General features: G+C 44.3%; 1 protein-coding gene across 7 annotated transcripts in view; it reads left to right on the forward strand.

The window, feature by feature from the left end:
* NUMB (NUMB endocytic adaptor protein) overlaps nucleotides 1-15132 on the forward strand; it is a 181672-nt gene that overhangs the window by 102969 nt on the left and 63571 nt on the right. For 6 of the 7 annotated variants that reach the window (XM_077464567.1, XM_077464573.1, XM_077464571.1 and 3 more), the window contains 2 exons: nucleotides 8422-8557; nucleotides 11271-11345. In XM_077464567.1, the coding sequence (XP_077320693.1) occupies nucleotides 8432-8557; nucleotides 11271-11345 (201 nt within the window). In that variant the 5' untranslated portion in view covers nucleotides 8422-8431. Of the gene's footprint in view, nucleotides 1-7311; nucleotides 7335-8421; nucleotides 8558-11270; nucleotides 11346-15132 lie in introns of those variants that run through there. The other variant, XM_077464569.1, reaches the window with a different exon arrangement.

The raw sequence follows: 15132 nt of genomic DNA on the forward strand, positions 1-15132 counted from the left end.
AGGATCCTGGCAGCATGCTTCAACATGTCAAACGGCCGGCAGCCGTGTTTGGGATGTCCGATGACATCATGGCGGGCATTTTCTTTTTTCTAATTTTATTTATTAAAAGGACAGAGGAACATGGAACACATCATCCAGATGTAACATCAAACCTAAACCAGTGTAGTAACAGGTGAGGTACACATCATATGGCAAGTGGGCCATCGACATATACATAGGGGAAGGGGGCCAGCTGAAACATCCTAGTTACCCAATTAATTCTCTCAGTTGCTCCATAACGGAGAGCCTCCCTAGGTGTAGGTCACCCTCCTCCTTGCTAAGAGGGGCAACGTCTCTCACCAAGGGTAGGCCCCATTCTCTGGACGGTTCCACAAATCCCGCCCCCGTTTTCAAACATATTGTGGTGTTAGGACGGCATGGGCATGGCAGACACTCCACCGGTCTCACCAAACCCACACCCACATTAGAGAAAGAAAGGGAAATCAGAGGGTAAAGCAAATAATGAGAAAGGCAGAGGAAGGAGGAGAGAGCAAGGACGAGAGGAAGGATAGGGAAGGGGAGAGGGGGGAGACGGGGCATAGGGAGGTAGCGTACACCCATTGCATTGGTCACCTGCCTATGAATACATAGCCTGCTGTTGACAGCAGAACCGCCCCTCCAGAAGCTCCCACCATGAAGAGAGCCTCACTAATCCAAGATACCCCTCTCCAGAAGGGCCCTACCTTCATTTGAAAATATATAAACCTGTTCCAGCCCAACCATGTCTTAGTGAATGTTCATTTTTGATTTCTTTTTGTGAGAACGAAATCTTCAATTTTTTTGATGTCCTCGACTTTTTTAAGCCACATGCCAATTGTCGGGGGTTGCGTGGACTTCCAGCTCAAAGGAATGCACGCTTTGGCGGCGTCTAATAGATGGCGGATCAGAGATTTCTTGTGTATGTCTTATGTGAGGTATTAGAGGCATGGAGCAGAAAAAAGGCTGGGTCATTTTGAATGGGACGGTTGGTAAACTTCTGAACAGTATCCTGGACTGTCTTCCAGAACTGCTCCAAAAGGGGGCAGGTCCAAAAGATGTGGAGAATCGTCCCCCTGTCTCCCTGACACCTCCAACATCGGTCTGACTATGTCGGGAAGATCCGTTGCAATTTTGCAGGGGTATTGTACCATCTGGTGACAATTTTGTAATTTAGTCTCCTGTATTCTCGTACAAATGGAGGATTTATGTGTAAAATTAAGGATATTTTGTTTTTGGCGTGTCGTAAATATTATGCACTGTATATCCTTTTCCCATGCCTCCAGACATGGCGGGCATTCTCCCTTGGTTTGACTGGTCTCCGGCCGGCAACAATGTTTGTGTAACTGATGTCATGGCTGCCATTTTCCGTTGGTCTAGTGCAGGGATATGCAATTAGCGGACCTCCAGCTGTTGCACAACTACATGTCCCATCATGCCTCTGGGTGTCATGCTTGTGGCTGTCAGTCTTGCTATTTCTCATGGGACTTGTAGTTCTGAAACAGCTGGAGGGCCGCTAATTGCATATCCCTGGTCTAGTGGGATGCCCGTGCTCCTCCCTCCTCCATCGCTGTCCTCGTCCTCCGTGGTCTCAGTAGCGAGTGAAAAAGCGCTGGTGGATGCACTTATTACTGCGTTGCAGGAGACTCTAAAGTCGGAGGATGTGGCTGTGTCCTTTGGTATGCATAAGTCACCTTGCACACCAAAGGGGTTTCCTTATCTGCCTTATTTTGATAGGTTTACCTATAAGAAATGGAAAACGTTACCCTTTGTGGTCCCCAAAAGTTTTTCAGTATGCTACCCACTTATGAGGAAGCACTAATATGCCGCCATTATGGGCACTGACAGGTGTCACTGATATGTGGCACTGATGGGCGGCACTGGTGGTCCCTAATAGGTGGCACTGGGCACTGATAGGTGGCACGGATAGGCAGTATTGATGGGTGGCACTGGGGGACACTGATAGGCATTGATTGCAGTAATGGGCATTGATGGGCAGCATTTATAGGTGGCATAGATTGCCAGCATTGACTGGCATCGCTGATGGGCAGTGGTGGGCACTGATCGTTGGCATTGGTGGCACTGTTTTATTTTTTTTACTATTATAATCAGGGCACTGATGATCAGTGCCCTGATTACATTCAAATGTTCCCCTGTGAGATGCCGCTGATCGTCTCTCCTCGCCACTCTGTGTGAGGCGAGAAGTGCCGATTACTGGCACTTACCTGTTTACATGTAACCGGCTGTGATTGGACACAGCCGATCACATGTTTAAAGAGCCGAGGACTCCACTCTTTCCACAGATTGGGGTCGCACCGTCTCCTAGTAACACGGCGCGGCCACGATCGCAGCGCTGCACGCCCCCCACGGGCATAGCTGTTCTGAGCCGCCATCCATATGACTGTGGCCCAGAGCAAGAGCTGCACCGCTCCGCCGTCATATGACGGTGGGCCAGGGGTTGACAAATTTGCTTTGAATTTAGGAGCCAGTTAAAGTTGGGAGCCAGTTTTTTTTTTTTTTTTTTGAGTGGTAGGGATTGTCAGCTCCCGGGGTAAGGCCACTCATTTTCACCCCCTATCCCTAACTCACAATGGAGCACCCAGTCAATAACTTGAAACGCTGTTACATCAGGGTTATGGGCTGGCCAGAAAGAGTAAGGCTGGCAACAGATGGAACTGGCTGGCACTGGCAGGTGGCACTGGTTGCCACTGGCAGGCACGTGGAACTGCCAGATGGCACCGGCAGGTGACACTGGTTGGCATTGGCAGGTGACACTGGTTTGGCACTGGCACATGGCACTGGCGGTGGCACTGATTGGCAGGTGGCACTGGTTTGGAAGTGGCAGGTGGCCCTGGTTGGTGGTGGCACTAGTTGTCACTGGCAGATGGCACTGATTGGCGGTGCCACTGGTTGGTGTTGGCAGGTGGCACTGGTTGACGGTGGCACTGATTGGTAGTGGCACTGGTTGGCGGGGGCAGGTGGCACTGGTTGGCGGTGGCAGATGGCACTGATTGGCCGTGGCACTGGTTGGTGGTTGCAGGTGGTATTGATTGGCGGTGGCACTGGTTGGCACTGATTGGTGGTGACACTGGCAGGTGGCACTGGCAGGTTTCACACGGAGCACTCTGTTACTGAAATTTAACAGAGGAGCTCTCAGAATTGAGCTTAATGTCGGAATGGGCGGGACCCTGCCGGGGTGTGAATCTGACAAGTAACAGAGAGGTGGATATGTCAGATTTGAGCTTGATGTCGGGGTGGATGGGGCCCGGCTGGGGTGGGCGGGACTTACCAGCTATCAAACACCAGCCAACGATTGGGCTGCTTAAGAAAAGGGGCGGGCCACATACACGTAGCAGCCCGCCCAGATCCCATTGGCTGGTGTTTGATAGCTGCTGTGCCCTGCCCACCCCGCCCGGGTCCCGCGCACCCCGACATCAGGCTGAAATCTGACAGATCCTCCTCTTTCCGTTGCTTGTCAGTTTCACACACTTAGCGGGGTGCCGCTGAGTGTGGAGGAGGGAGGACGACGGCAGTCAGTGTTCATGCTGCTGCATGTCTGGGGCATCAATACTGAGTGGGCTGGTGGCAGCTTAGGCGCCAGGTTGAGATTTCTGGTCGCATTGGCGACCTGGCGCCTGGGGTTTGTCGAGCCCTGCGGTGGGCAGGCAGCAAGCGGTTAAGGACCCAGCTGACAGGAAAGCCGAGGCTGTGACACACATCAGGTTTACTATGGCTGGTTCATCGTTGCATTCAGTCTTGGCCTTGGCCCTGGTGTCACAGACCCTAACTGAATGGGCCAAGCTTTTGCGGCAGGTTCCTGTTGCTTATGTTGATTTAGCAGACCAGTTGGTCCATGGGCTGCAGTATTTGTGATGCAGCTCCTGTGCTGTCCAAGCTCTGTTTCAGCGGTGGCGATTAGACGTGTGCTGTGGCGTGTGTGTGTGTGTGTGTGTGTTTGTGTTTTTTTTTTTTTTTTCCCTTTAATGATTTCTCGCCAGTTTGCAGCATTTACTGTACATTTTTACCATATTTACAGAATCTTTTTTTTTATTTTGCAGTTATTGCTCTTTTATCGCATATGATGTGTGATTGATTGTAAAGATATATCTGAAAAAAAAAATTGCAGCAATATAACCTGTCATAGCTTTACTATGTCTGTTTCCACAAAGTAAGCTAGTAAACTCCCATTGAAAACTACAAGCCATCAGTCGCAATGGTTGATGACATGGCTACATGGGCAGAGTGTTGCATGACCATGCTGTTTTGAAATCGTGACAATGCTGCAGAAAAGCAAAGGTTTGCCAGTCCGAACATCTACTTTGACAGAGATCACTTGCTTACATTAACTGTGTGCAAGTCTGCAAGAAGTTGGGAGCCGGTTTCTCTTCTCTTAGGAAAGGCAGCCACCCTCACCCACTTTTTTTTTTTTTCTCTGTTAGAGCAAGAATGTTTTTTTTTTTTTTTTTTTTTTGTGAACTGTGACGCAACCTATCCCCCACACTCCGCTTGAGTGCTTCCGCCAGTATACTGCTTCCCAAGTCCTGGAACACAAGTCCAATGGATCTGGCTATAGGAACCCCCAAGAACTAGACAACACCAGTCTTGAAGAACACCAGGAATAGCTTTTATTTGAGATCTCCCACAAATATATACAGTAGGATGGCTAAAACCTAACCTAATTAGCATGAGCTAATTATCTAATCATTGACCCAGACTAGTTGTCTGAGAGAGAGGACTTTTCAGGGTAAGACTTTGTCTCTTAGCTCACTGATTGACTATTCAATACACATTACCATAAACATAAACACAGGGTTAATTAGCACAAACAACAATGTGTGGAATACTCTTACAAGCCAGACTAGACTCCGTGGCTGGTGTTGATGACATTAGCATCTAACAGTTTGTGTCCCAACAGTGTGGTTCAGTCTACTGCTAATATGGCAACTACATATCCAGAGTCTGTGTGTCTTGGGGGGGGGGGGGGGTACAGACCTGAATCCAAGTAACACCACCTGAGGGGTCCCCAGGCATACAGCTCACAAAGAGCACTGTTCCCCCCCAAATGCCAGGGCCCATAATCGCAAGGCAAGAGGCTCGCATTCTGTCCCCTCCAACAGCCTCTGTCCCGGCTAGGTCTCTCACATTAACATTTGAATAGTGCCATACTTGGTTCTCGCTGACGGTAAAAAGTCTCAACCCAAGTTTCCAATTATGTTCCCCTTTGTCACCTACTTCGCCCTGTTGAGATGAGTGGCTGTGCTAACACAGCAATCAGGAGGCTGGTCGAGTTATGATTTGCAATCTGAAGCGAGTGCCTGTAGACAGGAAATTTTCTATTTAAAAAAAAAAAAAAGCTAGACCTGAGGATTTTGTATGGAGGTGGGCAGAGCCAGATGGGGAAACTGAGACTAGTCCTAATCAGGTCGGACTTACTTTTGATAGACCTTGCATGGTAGTGGCCGGATCCATAGCTTCTATTGAGTCCAATAGCGGCTTTTGATTCTGTCCACTGCAGTACGCTGCCAATCAAGTAAAGCAGACCTGATGGGAAACCGTTTTCTCGGTTCCCCATCAGGCTCCATCCACTCATTGACAAGTCATTTCTCGAAAATATAGGCATTTCCATCACCTTTTTCCAGTTTTTTACAATTCTCTTTTGACCAGGGAATATCTTGGCCAACAACTGAATGGGATAGAGGACTGTGCGGGTAGCTGTCACATACATGAGTTTCCTAACCCAGGCACGGCTCTGAGTACTAGTGTGCCTCTGTACGCCAGCTCAGTGTTTGATCTTTATTACTGCCAGTTTCCTAATCTAAGAACTGGCAGCAATGCTTTAAGAATCAGTGACAGATTGTTAAAGTAATGGTTGTTAGAACTGCATGAATTTGCTGAATATGTTGCTATTGTTACGGACACTAGTGTAAATGCTTGCCTGAATTAGGCTCAGGTAGTTCTAAAATTAATTGCCTCCAGTAAAGTACCAATAGAGCTGTTTTAGGTTCCCCTTATGGTGTTTTACCAAACTAAATTTCATTATATTGGGGTTTAGTTCTTGGTTGGTTCTGATTATTCACGCATTGTACACATGGCAGTGGTCCAGCGATGAATCAAATGTTCCTCTGGTGCCATATGGGTACTTTCTGAAAGTATAGCTAAATATTGAAACTATGGGTGCTTGGTTAATGCAAATAAAGGTTTTCCTTTTTATTGGTCTTTAGCAAAAGAAAATAAAAAAATCAAAGCAGAGGTTTATTACAACTTCAGTGAATCCCAACAAATTGTAACTGTTATCGGCTATCCAAAATAGATGATGTACACCATTAGCCATACACAATGAGCCTGCTGAGCAGTTCAGACGTTCTTGCGCAGTTTTTTTTTTTTTTTTTTTTTTCCAGCTTTTCCTTGGCTAGTGAGTGTTTGCTATCCCAGCATATTTTTGTACATGTGTGATATTAGTCTTGCAGTATGTGGATGCTCTGTAATTTCTCCTTTACGATAAGGAGATACTATCATGCTTTGTGCACTTGATGGGAAAGCAAAATAGAATAACATTCTTAGAAAAGGTGCCTTAAGGATTTCCTCCTTTATTTTTTTTTGAGCTTTCCGGATTTCAATGTATATTGTACAAAGTTTGATCTTTTATCAGTAAAGAGAAGTCCTCTGTCACTTTTTTTCTCTTGGTGTTGGGAAAACTTGGCAGAAGTAACCCCTACAGATAGAGGAACAAAGTAGCAGACAAAAATGACACTTAGTGCTTTTAATTGAGGAAAGTACACACTATAGAAAGATATGCCTTGTTCATATTTCATGTCAGAGAAGGGAGGACCCCCACCGTGCCAACATCCAAATGTTAGAGAAAAAGGATTGAGAGTAACAAGAGTAACTAGGACTCGCAAAGAAAAGGGCATTCCCACTATCTGGATTCCCTAGGGGCCCCTACCCAGGTGTTTTGATTAGCTCCATTAGTGATCTCACAAGTGGGGGATACTCAATATACTATTCCAAGGCTTCCTTAACCTTGTCTGGTGACTGGCAAGTTCTAGTTGAGATTACGCAAAGAGACAGCTCCATTTTTGTGGGGAGTTCATACTATCTATGATCATCATAATTTGATTCATGTGCCTACTGAACTCTGACATTTTACTTTTGATAGAGTTGCCAGTTTTCTTGGTCACCCTGGAGGGTGGATTTCCTTCGGTCCAGGTGTCCTATGCGGGATTTGAATGCCTTTTAATACTTGGATTCCCGCTCTTTGGGAGGACTGACTTTGCTCCCCATGTGTTTTGTGTGATCTCATCCATTACCTGATCTTCAAGGTGAATTAGCATCTACCCAGTATGTCCCGAGGAAGTAATTAGATGCAAAAAGCATTGACAAGCAAGCATGGAGGAGTTCATGGACCTGACCTTTTGATAATTCTCTACACCTTTTTCTGCATGTTGATGGACTTTTCACTGTTTCATTAAAATGATCCATGCCTCCATGTCTATAATTGGGTATCTGTTGACCTTTGTCTAGTAGAGGACGTTTTTGTTTTATGTGTGGGTTTTAACATTTTTGTAATAAAGACATATACTTACTGCCCTGTATTGTGCCAATATTTCATGTCTGGTGTTTACAACCACTTTTAAAGATGACCTATATTCAAGAGACCCTGTCCTCTTTACCCCCCTGCCTTCCTACAGTTCAGGCATATTTTCGCTTCCACCTTATCAACTTGCAATGTAGTTTGTTCATATGACTAGTGATTGTGGGAAGATCTATAATCTTTGAGGTTAAAGCGGAGGTCCACCCTAAAGTGGACCTTCCGCTCATTGGAACCCTCCCCCCTCCGGCGCCACAATTGGCACCTTTCAGGGGGGAGGGGGGTGCAGGTACCTGTACAGTACAGGTATCTGCACCCACTTCCGGGATAGCTCTCTGCGGAAAGGGGCTTAGATTACGCCCCTTTCCGAAAGTCCCCCGCTGCCTGCTGGGAAACACACAGATCCCAGAGGCAGCGGGTCCATCCTTATTATGCAGCGCAACTCGCGCATGCGCAGTAGGGAACCAGGAAATGAAGCAGAAAGGCTCCACTTCCTGATTCCCATACCCAAGATGGCGGCGGCAGCACCCGAGAGACTATCGAGAGATCGGCTTCGGGTGCCGACATCGCGTGCGCGCTGGACAGGTAAGTGTCACTATTTTAAAAGTCAGCAGCTGCAGTATTTGTAGCTGCTGGCTTTAAAAAAAAAAAAAACGCAGAGTCCCGGCGGACTCCCGCTTTAATACTGCATCTCATCTTGGAAATCTCGTCACTGCATGCATATGTTTGTCTGTGCAGAGGGTGAGCATATCTCTCCAATATTGTTTTCAATACTAGTTTTATTTACAGTCTAATCTAAAATGGTATGTGCTCTTCAGGTTGTCAAAGATGAACAAACTTCGTCAGAGTTTTCGGCGGAAGAAAGATGTGTATGTTCCAGAGGCTAGCCGACCCCATCAATGGCAAACAGATGAGGAATCTGTCAGGATTGGAAAATGTAGCTTTCAAGTTAAGGTAATTGCACCATGGTAAAATGTATTTATATTCTTGGTAGATTGATACATTGGGGTTGATTTACTAAAAGTGGAGAGTGCAAAATCTAGTACATCTGTGTATTAAAACGAATCTGCTTCCAGGTTTTTTTTTTTTGTTTTTTGGCAAAGCCTAATTGTACAAGCCGTAGATGGAAGCAGCTTGGCTACCATGCAAAGCTGCACCAGATTTTGCGCACTCTACTTTTATTAAATCAACCAAATTGTGTTCCTTTTTATATACTTTGCTATTTTACTTGCATTCTCAAGATGATTACTCATAGCCAGAGCAAACATTTGACTTTTTGACTTTTTTTTTTTTTTTTTTGCTGCTTGTTTTACTTCTAATGGGCTCACTTATATAATCTGTCTTGTGTCCGTGGGTAGACCCCTCTTTGTGGTTTGACCTGAGGAAATGAAAATACTGTTAACTATTACCTCTTCTTTTTTTTTTTTTTTGCACTGAAACTAGGCTAAAGACCCCTCCCAGTCCAAAGTTTTTGGCATGAATGTGCATGCAAGGCATAAAGTTGCCTTGCTTTCACATCGGTGCACTGAATGCAGAATTTGCAGGAAAAAAGAAAAAAACAATAGTACTGACTACTTTGCAACTGCCCAAATGTGTGGAAGCATGTAATTTTAAAGAAAAATATGTAATTTTAATGCCTTAATTGTTCTGTACAGTACACGGGTTATGGGCCTGTACCTTCAGGTGACTGTTCACTGGCAAAACTCTTGAGGACAAATCCCCCCGAGCTGCCTACCATCAAACCCTCCCTCACACCTGTGTGCCCTCCATTTTGTTCTAGTGTATGTAGATGGTGGACCTCTTCTTTCCAGGAAAAAACAGCCCCACTACTTTTATTATTTTCCCTAAGAAATCTTCAATCGACCTCAATATTTACAGAAGTATCCAGTTTGGTAGAAAATTGGGACCTGTACCCAGACGCCACGGTGTGGGGGATGGCCTGTAATGTTGCGTCGGTCACTGTATCCTGCATGGATGCTCACCTTGGTACTTAGTGCAATGTGTTGCGTTTTAGCTGCGGGGTGCTATATAGGCTCAGGATTTTTCCATCCTTCAAAGATCCACACAAAACTCTCTTGTACTGTAGAGCCTAATAAGCATACAGATCATGTTTACATCAAAGCACTGAGCCAGCAGCACAACATAGAAGCAAGTTTGTGGCTGAGGTAGCAGACATGTCCAAAGAGCTCAAGTTCTTAAAGCTTATGTATGGGCAAAATTAAATTAAAGAATGCAGTACATCTGTTTTTTAAATTCACTTTTTCCAGGTTTTAAAGACCCTGAAAGTACAGAAAAATACTAGTTGATTTGTTAGAAATGCAGTCAGCTCCTAATTTTTGTTTTGTGAAATGCCACATTGCTTTTTGTGGACAGAAATTGCAAGATTTGGTGGCGGACAAGCCCATTTGTCTTGTGTATTAAAGTACTAAAGCCCTCCCTTTCTTACCATACCATAGGGATGAACGGCAATTCCGATTGGTCAAACTGGTCATGTGGCCAGTCAGAATTGCTTTGATTGGTCCTGGAAGCCCTAAGTAAAGAATGGTAAGAAGAGTGAGGCTTTCAAATCCCCTGGAGGTCAGTGCAGGGAGGATCGTTGTGGGGAGGGTATAGGGTGTTAATTCACCTTTTTCATTTTTTTTGTGAAAAGGTGAACTTGCACTTTAGGCCTCATGCACATTGGCTGTTTTTCAACGTTTTTACAGCTGCTGTTTTTGGCTTCAGATTTTTTTTTCTACAATCAAACTCTCCAACGTGTTATGCTAGGTGTCCATACACACATAAGCTGTTATCAACTGTTTTTGGCTGAGGTGCTTTTTGACTGTAAAAAACAAAACAAAAAACCTCATAACTAGTGGGTTCTGAAAGGCATTTTTCAGCTTTAAAAACGCTCTAACAGCAAATGCCAATATATGCTCAAACGCGGCTCACCAGTTATACAGCCCTATTACCTGAAATACCTGGCTTATCCTAACCGTTTCTGCCCTTCCCTTGTAAACTGATCACGGTTTATCATGGCTGCTGAGCCCTGACACCATGGTCAGTTTACGTGCCTCCGTCATCCCCATGTCCTCTCCCCATGTCCTCTCCCCATGTCCTCTCCCCATGTCCTCTCCCCATGTCCTCTCCCCATGTCCTCTCCCCATGTCCTCTCCCCGCCTGCTCTGCTCAGTGTCAAGTGCCTGCCACCTCCTGCTGCTGAAATTACTTTTAATATCTTATTCGGAAACGAAGATAATATATGTGCTCCTGTCTGTTTAACAAAAATGCCAGCTATAACTGATTAGAGTGGCGCTCACGTGACAGGCCGGCTCTCTCCTCTCGACTGACATCCACGGGGGAATCTCAGCCCCACTTGCTGCAGCTGTCAGATGGGGAGAGGAGAGCTGGCCGGTCACTTGAGCGCAGAGCGACGCTCTGAAATCGGGTATAGCTGGCATGTTTTTTTATAAAACAGACAGGAGCACATATTGGGAAACAGAGGCTTATGTGTTATTATCAGAGTGGGTTAACAACCACTTTAAATGAAACATGGGGTTTTAAACAAGAGAATATGACATGTTAATTTACGGTCTACATACACTTTAAAGCTGAATAAAATGTTTTCTTTTCAGAAAATTGATTGCTTTCAGACACTAACCATACTTTTTTATCTTTCACCTTTTAGTATCTAGGACACGTGGAAGTGGATGAATCCCGGGGCATGCACATTTGTGAAGATGCAGTAAAAAGATTAAAATCTGTATGTATTTTTGTTTTAAATTTGTGTGATTTTTACATTGGTTAACTTTATTTTAAGACAAATTGTTGTCCTCAGTATTTAAAAGGCAAACTGAATCCATTAAGGGCTGTTTTGAAAAATGTTCCTGTGCAGGTGTAATGTGTTCATAGCCACATAACTCATACAGGGTTTGTCTATAAGCAAAAATATACTGCAGCTGTGGCTTCCAGGAGCCACAACAAAAAGCTTATTCTCTACAGCCGTACATCTAATATATATATGGCTATGTGCAAGAACTTAAACTGTCATACGTATAGGATGGTTGTTAATCATGGGTTCATGTAATCTCTTAGAAAAAGGCATTATGTTGTATGGCATGGAAGTAACAGTAGTTATGATTTTATCTGGCTGGAATGCTTCAATTACCATTACATTTCCTATACTTTGGCAGCTAGCTTGCGATGAGCAAACTACCCTAATATGTCTCTAACATGATTCTGCTTAAAGAAAGCCGCAAAAAAAGTGATGTTTAAAGTGAATTAATCCATAGTACCCAATAAGGTTGAGGTAATTTTAGTCTTATTTAAAGATATATTCTAATTGTTCCTATGTCTTACTGTAATTTTGTAGAGTGTTCTTTGTCCATAATCTATATGGCCAAAAACACAACTAGAATTCGAAGCACGGTTTTATCATCCTTTGAGGGACAAGAAAATCTAGAAATTCTTAGACATTTGGGTTATATTGTCATGTACAGGAGTTTAGAACTCTGGCAAACCAAAAACATTACCCAGGCCCGATATAATACCACCTAGGAGGTTAAATGTTTTCTTTAGTTCTGCTGAAATGGAATTTACTGTAACCCCAAAATTTTGCCTTTTTATTATTATTTTTTTTCCCCTTAAAGTGATTGTAAAGTCTCGTTTGTTATTGTTAGAGGAAAAAAGCAAAAAAAACTATACTTACCTGCCCTGTGCAGTGTTTTGACACAGGTCAGTCCAGATCCTTCTCTTCTCGGGTCCCTCTTTGGCTCTCATGGCCCCTCGCTCCTGTCAATTGCCCCCACAGCCCGCATCTTTACGCCAGCCAATCTGTGAGAGAGTCCAGGATGGCCAAGGCCAAGTTTTTTATCTTAATGCATAGAATGCATTAAGATTTTAAAAAAAAACCTGACTTTACAACCACTTTAATCAATGCAGATTCTTTTTTGTTCTCTTCGGTGATTTCAATTAAGTCTTCAAAAATGTTGCCAAAACGTATCCTCCTCTGGATTGTCCTTTCCTCAGCAATAGCTTTGGAGGCTGTACCTGGACCCAGGGCTGGACTTAACATTGGGCTTGACTGGGCTCAAGCCCATGGGCCCCACCCAATAGGGGGCCCTGCCGAGATACATAGCTGAGTGTACTCAGCTCAACTCCGCTCACAGTTACGCCCAGTCCTGAACTATGATGGACATAACACAGGGACTGGGCATGACTGTTAGCCGAGCCGAGTATACTCTGCTACTCTCGGCTCCGCTCGGGACTGCAAGAGGACCCGGGAGATGCCAAGATACACAGGACTCTGTATCTCGGTGGTGCCATTTTTAAACTTCAAGACTGTAATGACAAGGCTGCAAATGACACTGGACAAGGCTGCTGATGGCTGGGCAAGGCTGCGGATGAACACTGATAAGGCTGCATTGATGGGCATTCTAAAAGTTTCTCTTGCTAGTTTACCTCTTCACAGTTTAGATGCTTGGGCTTCCCCTTCGTGTCCACTGAAGACCCTTAAGCCCGGCACCTTCTTTAGCTGCCCCTCAACCTTCTGTTATTACCGTTTCCCACTGTGCATCTTCCCAGGTTTGTTTTGGTTTCTGCACCCTGAAATCTCTGTATTCAACTTTGGTAGGGCCCTGTGTTTGGGAATGGTATCCCACTTGATCTCGCTCTCCTCTGAGGGGAGACCTTTTCCATCATGGATGGTTGTATCTCTGGCAATGCTTTATTTGCATCAAAAGGTAAAAAATAGTGTAGCGCTTCTGTAATAGTGAATGTGATCAACACATACACAAAAAAAAAAATTTCAAATAAATGGTCACATGGGAGAGTCCATATACATAAAATAAAGTCCAATGGGATGGGTATGAACTTCCGTGATGTAACTGGTACAAGGATGGTTAGGCCATTTCAAGGAAAGAGAGGGATCTTGCTAAGCAGATATACCCATGTAAAACAGCTTGTCTGTAGACATCAGGGAAGTAAATAAATACTCTTACCAACTGTGTTGGACTCACACGGTCATATGACAGTTGAGTCTGTAAAGCTTGGGGTCCCAATCTAGGGCCAGGGGGTGGATCGATGAAGGTCCGTCAAACTGGTGAGAGAACTCCAACCGACTGTGTGCCAAGCCATGTGTTTCACGGATGGAACATCAGGATGGTTTCTTATCCAACTCGGACGTAGCACGATCAATACCGATACTCCGATCACCCCGAAATAGGGTGAAAGATGTTAGAGGTTTTTTAGGCCAAAAAAGAGAAAGGAAAAAGAGAGCTCCACATGGTGCGGGTCAGACGGTATAAAACGGCAAATTTATTTAAAAGTCAAAAAATTATATAAAATATTTTATGACTTGGTGATCACAAAAAGATAGGTAAAAATGAAAGTAAAAGCAATGTAGGGTGCCAACAGCTAGCCCGACGCGTTTCGACACATATGTCTTCGACAGCCCCTGATCCCAAGATCCCTCTCTTTCCTTGAAATGGCCTAACCATCCTTGTACCAGTTACATCACGGAAGTTCATACCCATCCCATTGGACTTTATTTTATGTATATGGACTCTCCCATGTGACCATTTATTTGAAATTTTTTTTTGTGTATGTGTTGATCACATTCACTATTACAGAAGCGCTACACTATTTTTTACCTTTTGACTGTGGAACTTTGTTTTAAGTGTTGGCAGCTGCTTTTTTTGTTTTATATTTAGTTATAGTGCAGTGTTTTCCCCCATTTTTTCCTTTATTTGCATCAACCCTATCTTTCTCCTGAGGAATCTCTTGACCTTCAAGGGATCAGTTTCTACTGCGTTCTTCCCTAATGGGGACCTGACTCTTCCGTGACCTCCAGTGGTTCTTGACCTTGCTCATGGCAGTGCGTGACCCTTATGTCCACCCTAGTGCCTTTTCATGACATTCCTAATGTATTACTTATAAGTCCACCTTGGTGCCTTTTCCCAATATTCTCATTGTGTATCACTCAGAAGACCTTCCCTGAAGAGAGTTGTTTTTATAACCCATGGGCCCCATCGTCTACAATCTCTGTGGATAGTTGACCCTTTCCTATTATATCTAGACGATTTTTCGTATACATCTCTCATTGGGGATTATTGGGAAAATTTCCATTTAATTTGAGCCACAGGTTCATGTGGCCCTTCATTTGGACTGCTCTAAACATCCCAAATGTATAAACCACTTCTAAAGTCCCATGTCCTAATGGATAATGAAAATAAGCTTTTTGTACTTGCTGTAACATTTTTTTTTTTTTTCCCTTGACTTCTTTGAGAGTGACAGGCCCCACCGCTCTGTGTTGGTGGCCTTATTGCCCACAAAACTGTGGCAAGATTGGAGGAAGGGATATATGGGGGCTGTCTTAATGTTAGTGTCCCAACCTCCTGGAGGTGAGCGTATAACCCACGTACCCAGTAATTTCTAAATTTCTTTGTCCCTCAGTGAATTACAAGAAGTTCAAAAATCTTATTTTTGTTTGATGGTCTTTTTGCTGGATGAATTGTTTCTTGAAGCGCAGACATAGACACCATAAACAAATA

This window comes from Lithobates pipiens, unplaced genomic scaffold, assembly GCF_037356315.1.
Source record: "Lithobates pipiens isolate NorthernLeopardFrog02 unplaced genomic scaffold, aLitPip1_a1.2 Scaffold_30, whole genome shotgun sequence".
NCBI lineage: Eukaryota > Metazoa > Chordata > Amphibia > Anura > Ranidae > Lithobates > Lithobates pipiens.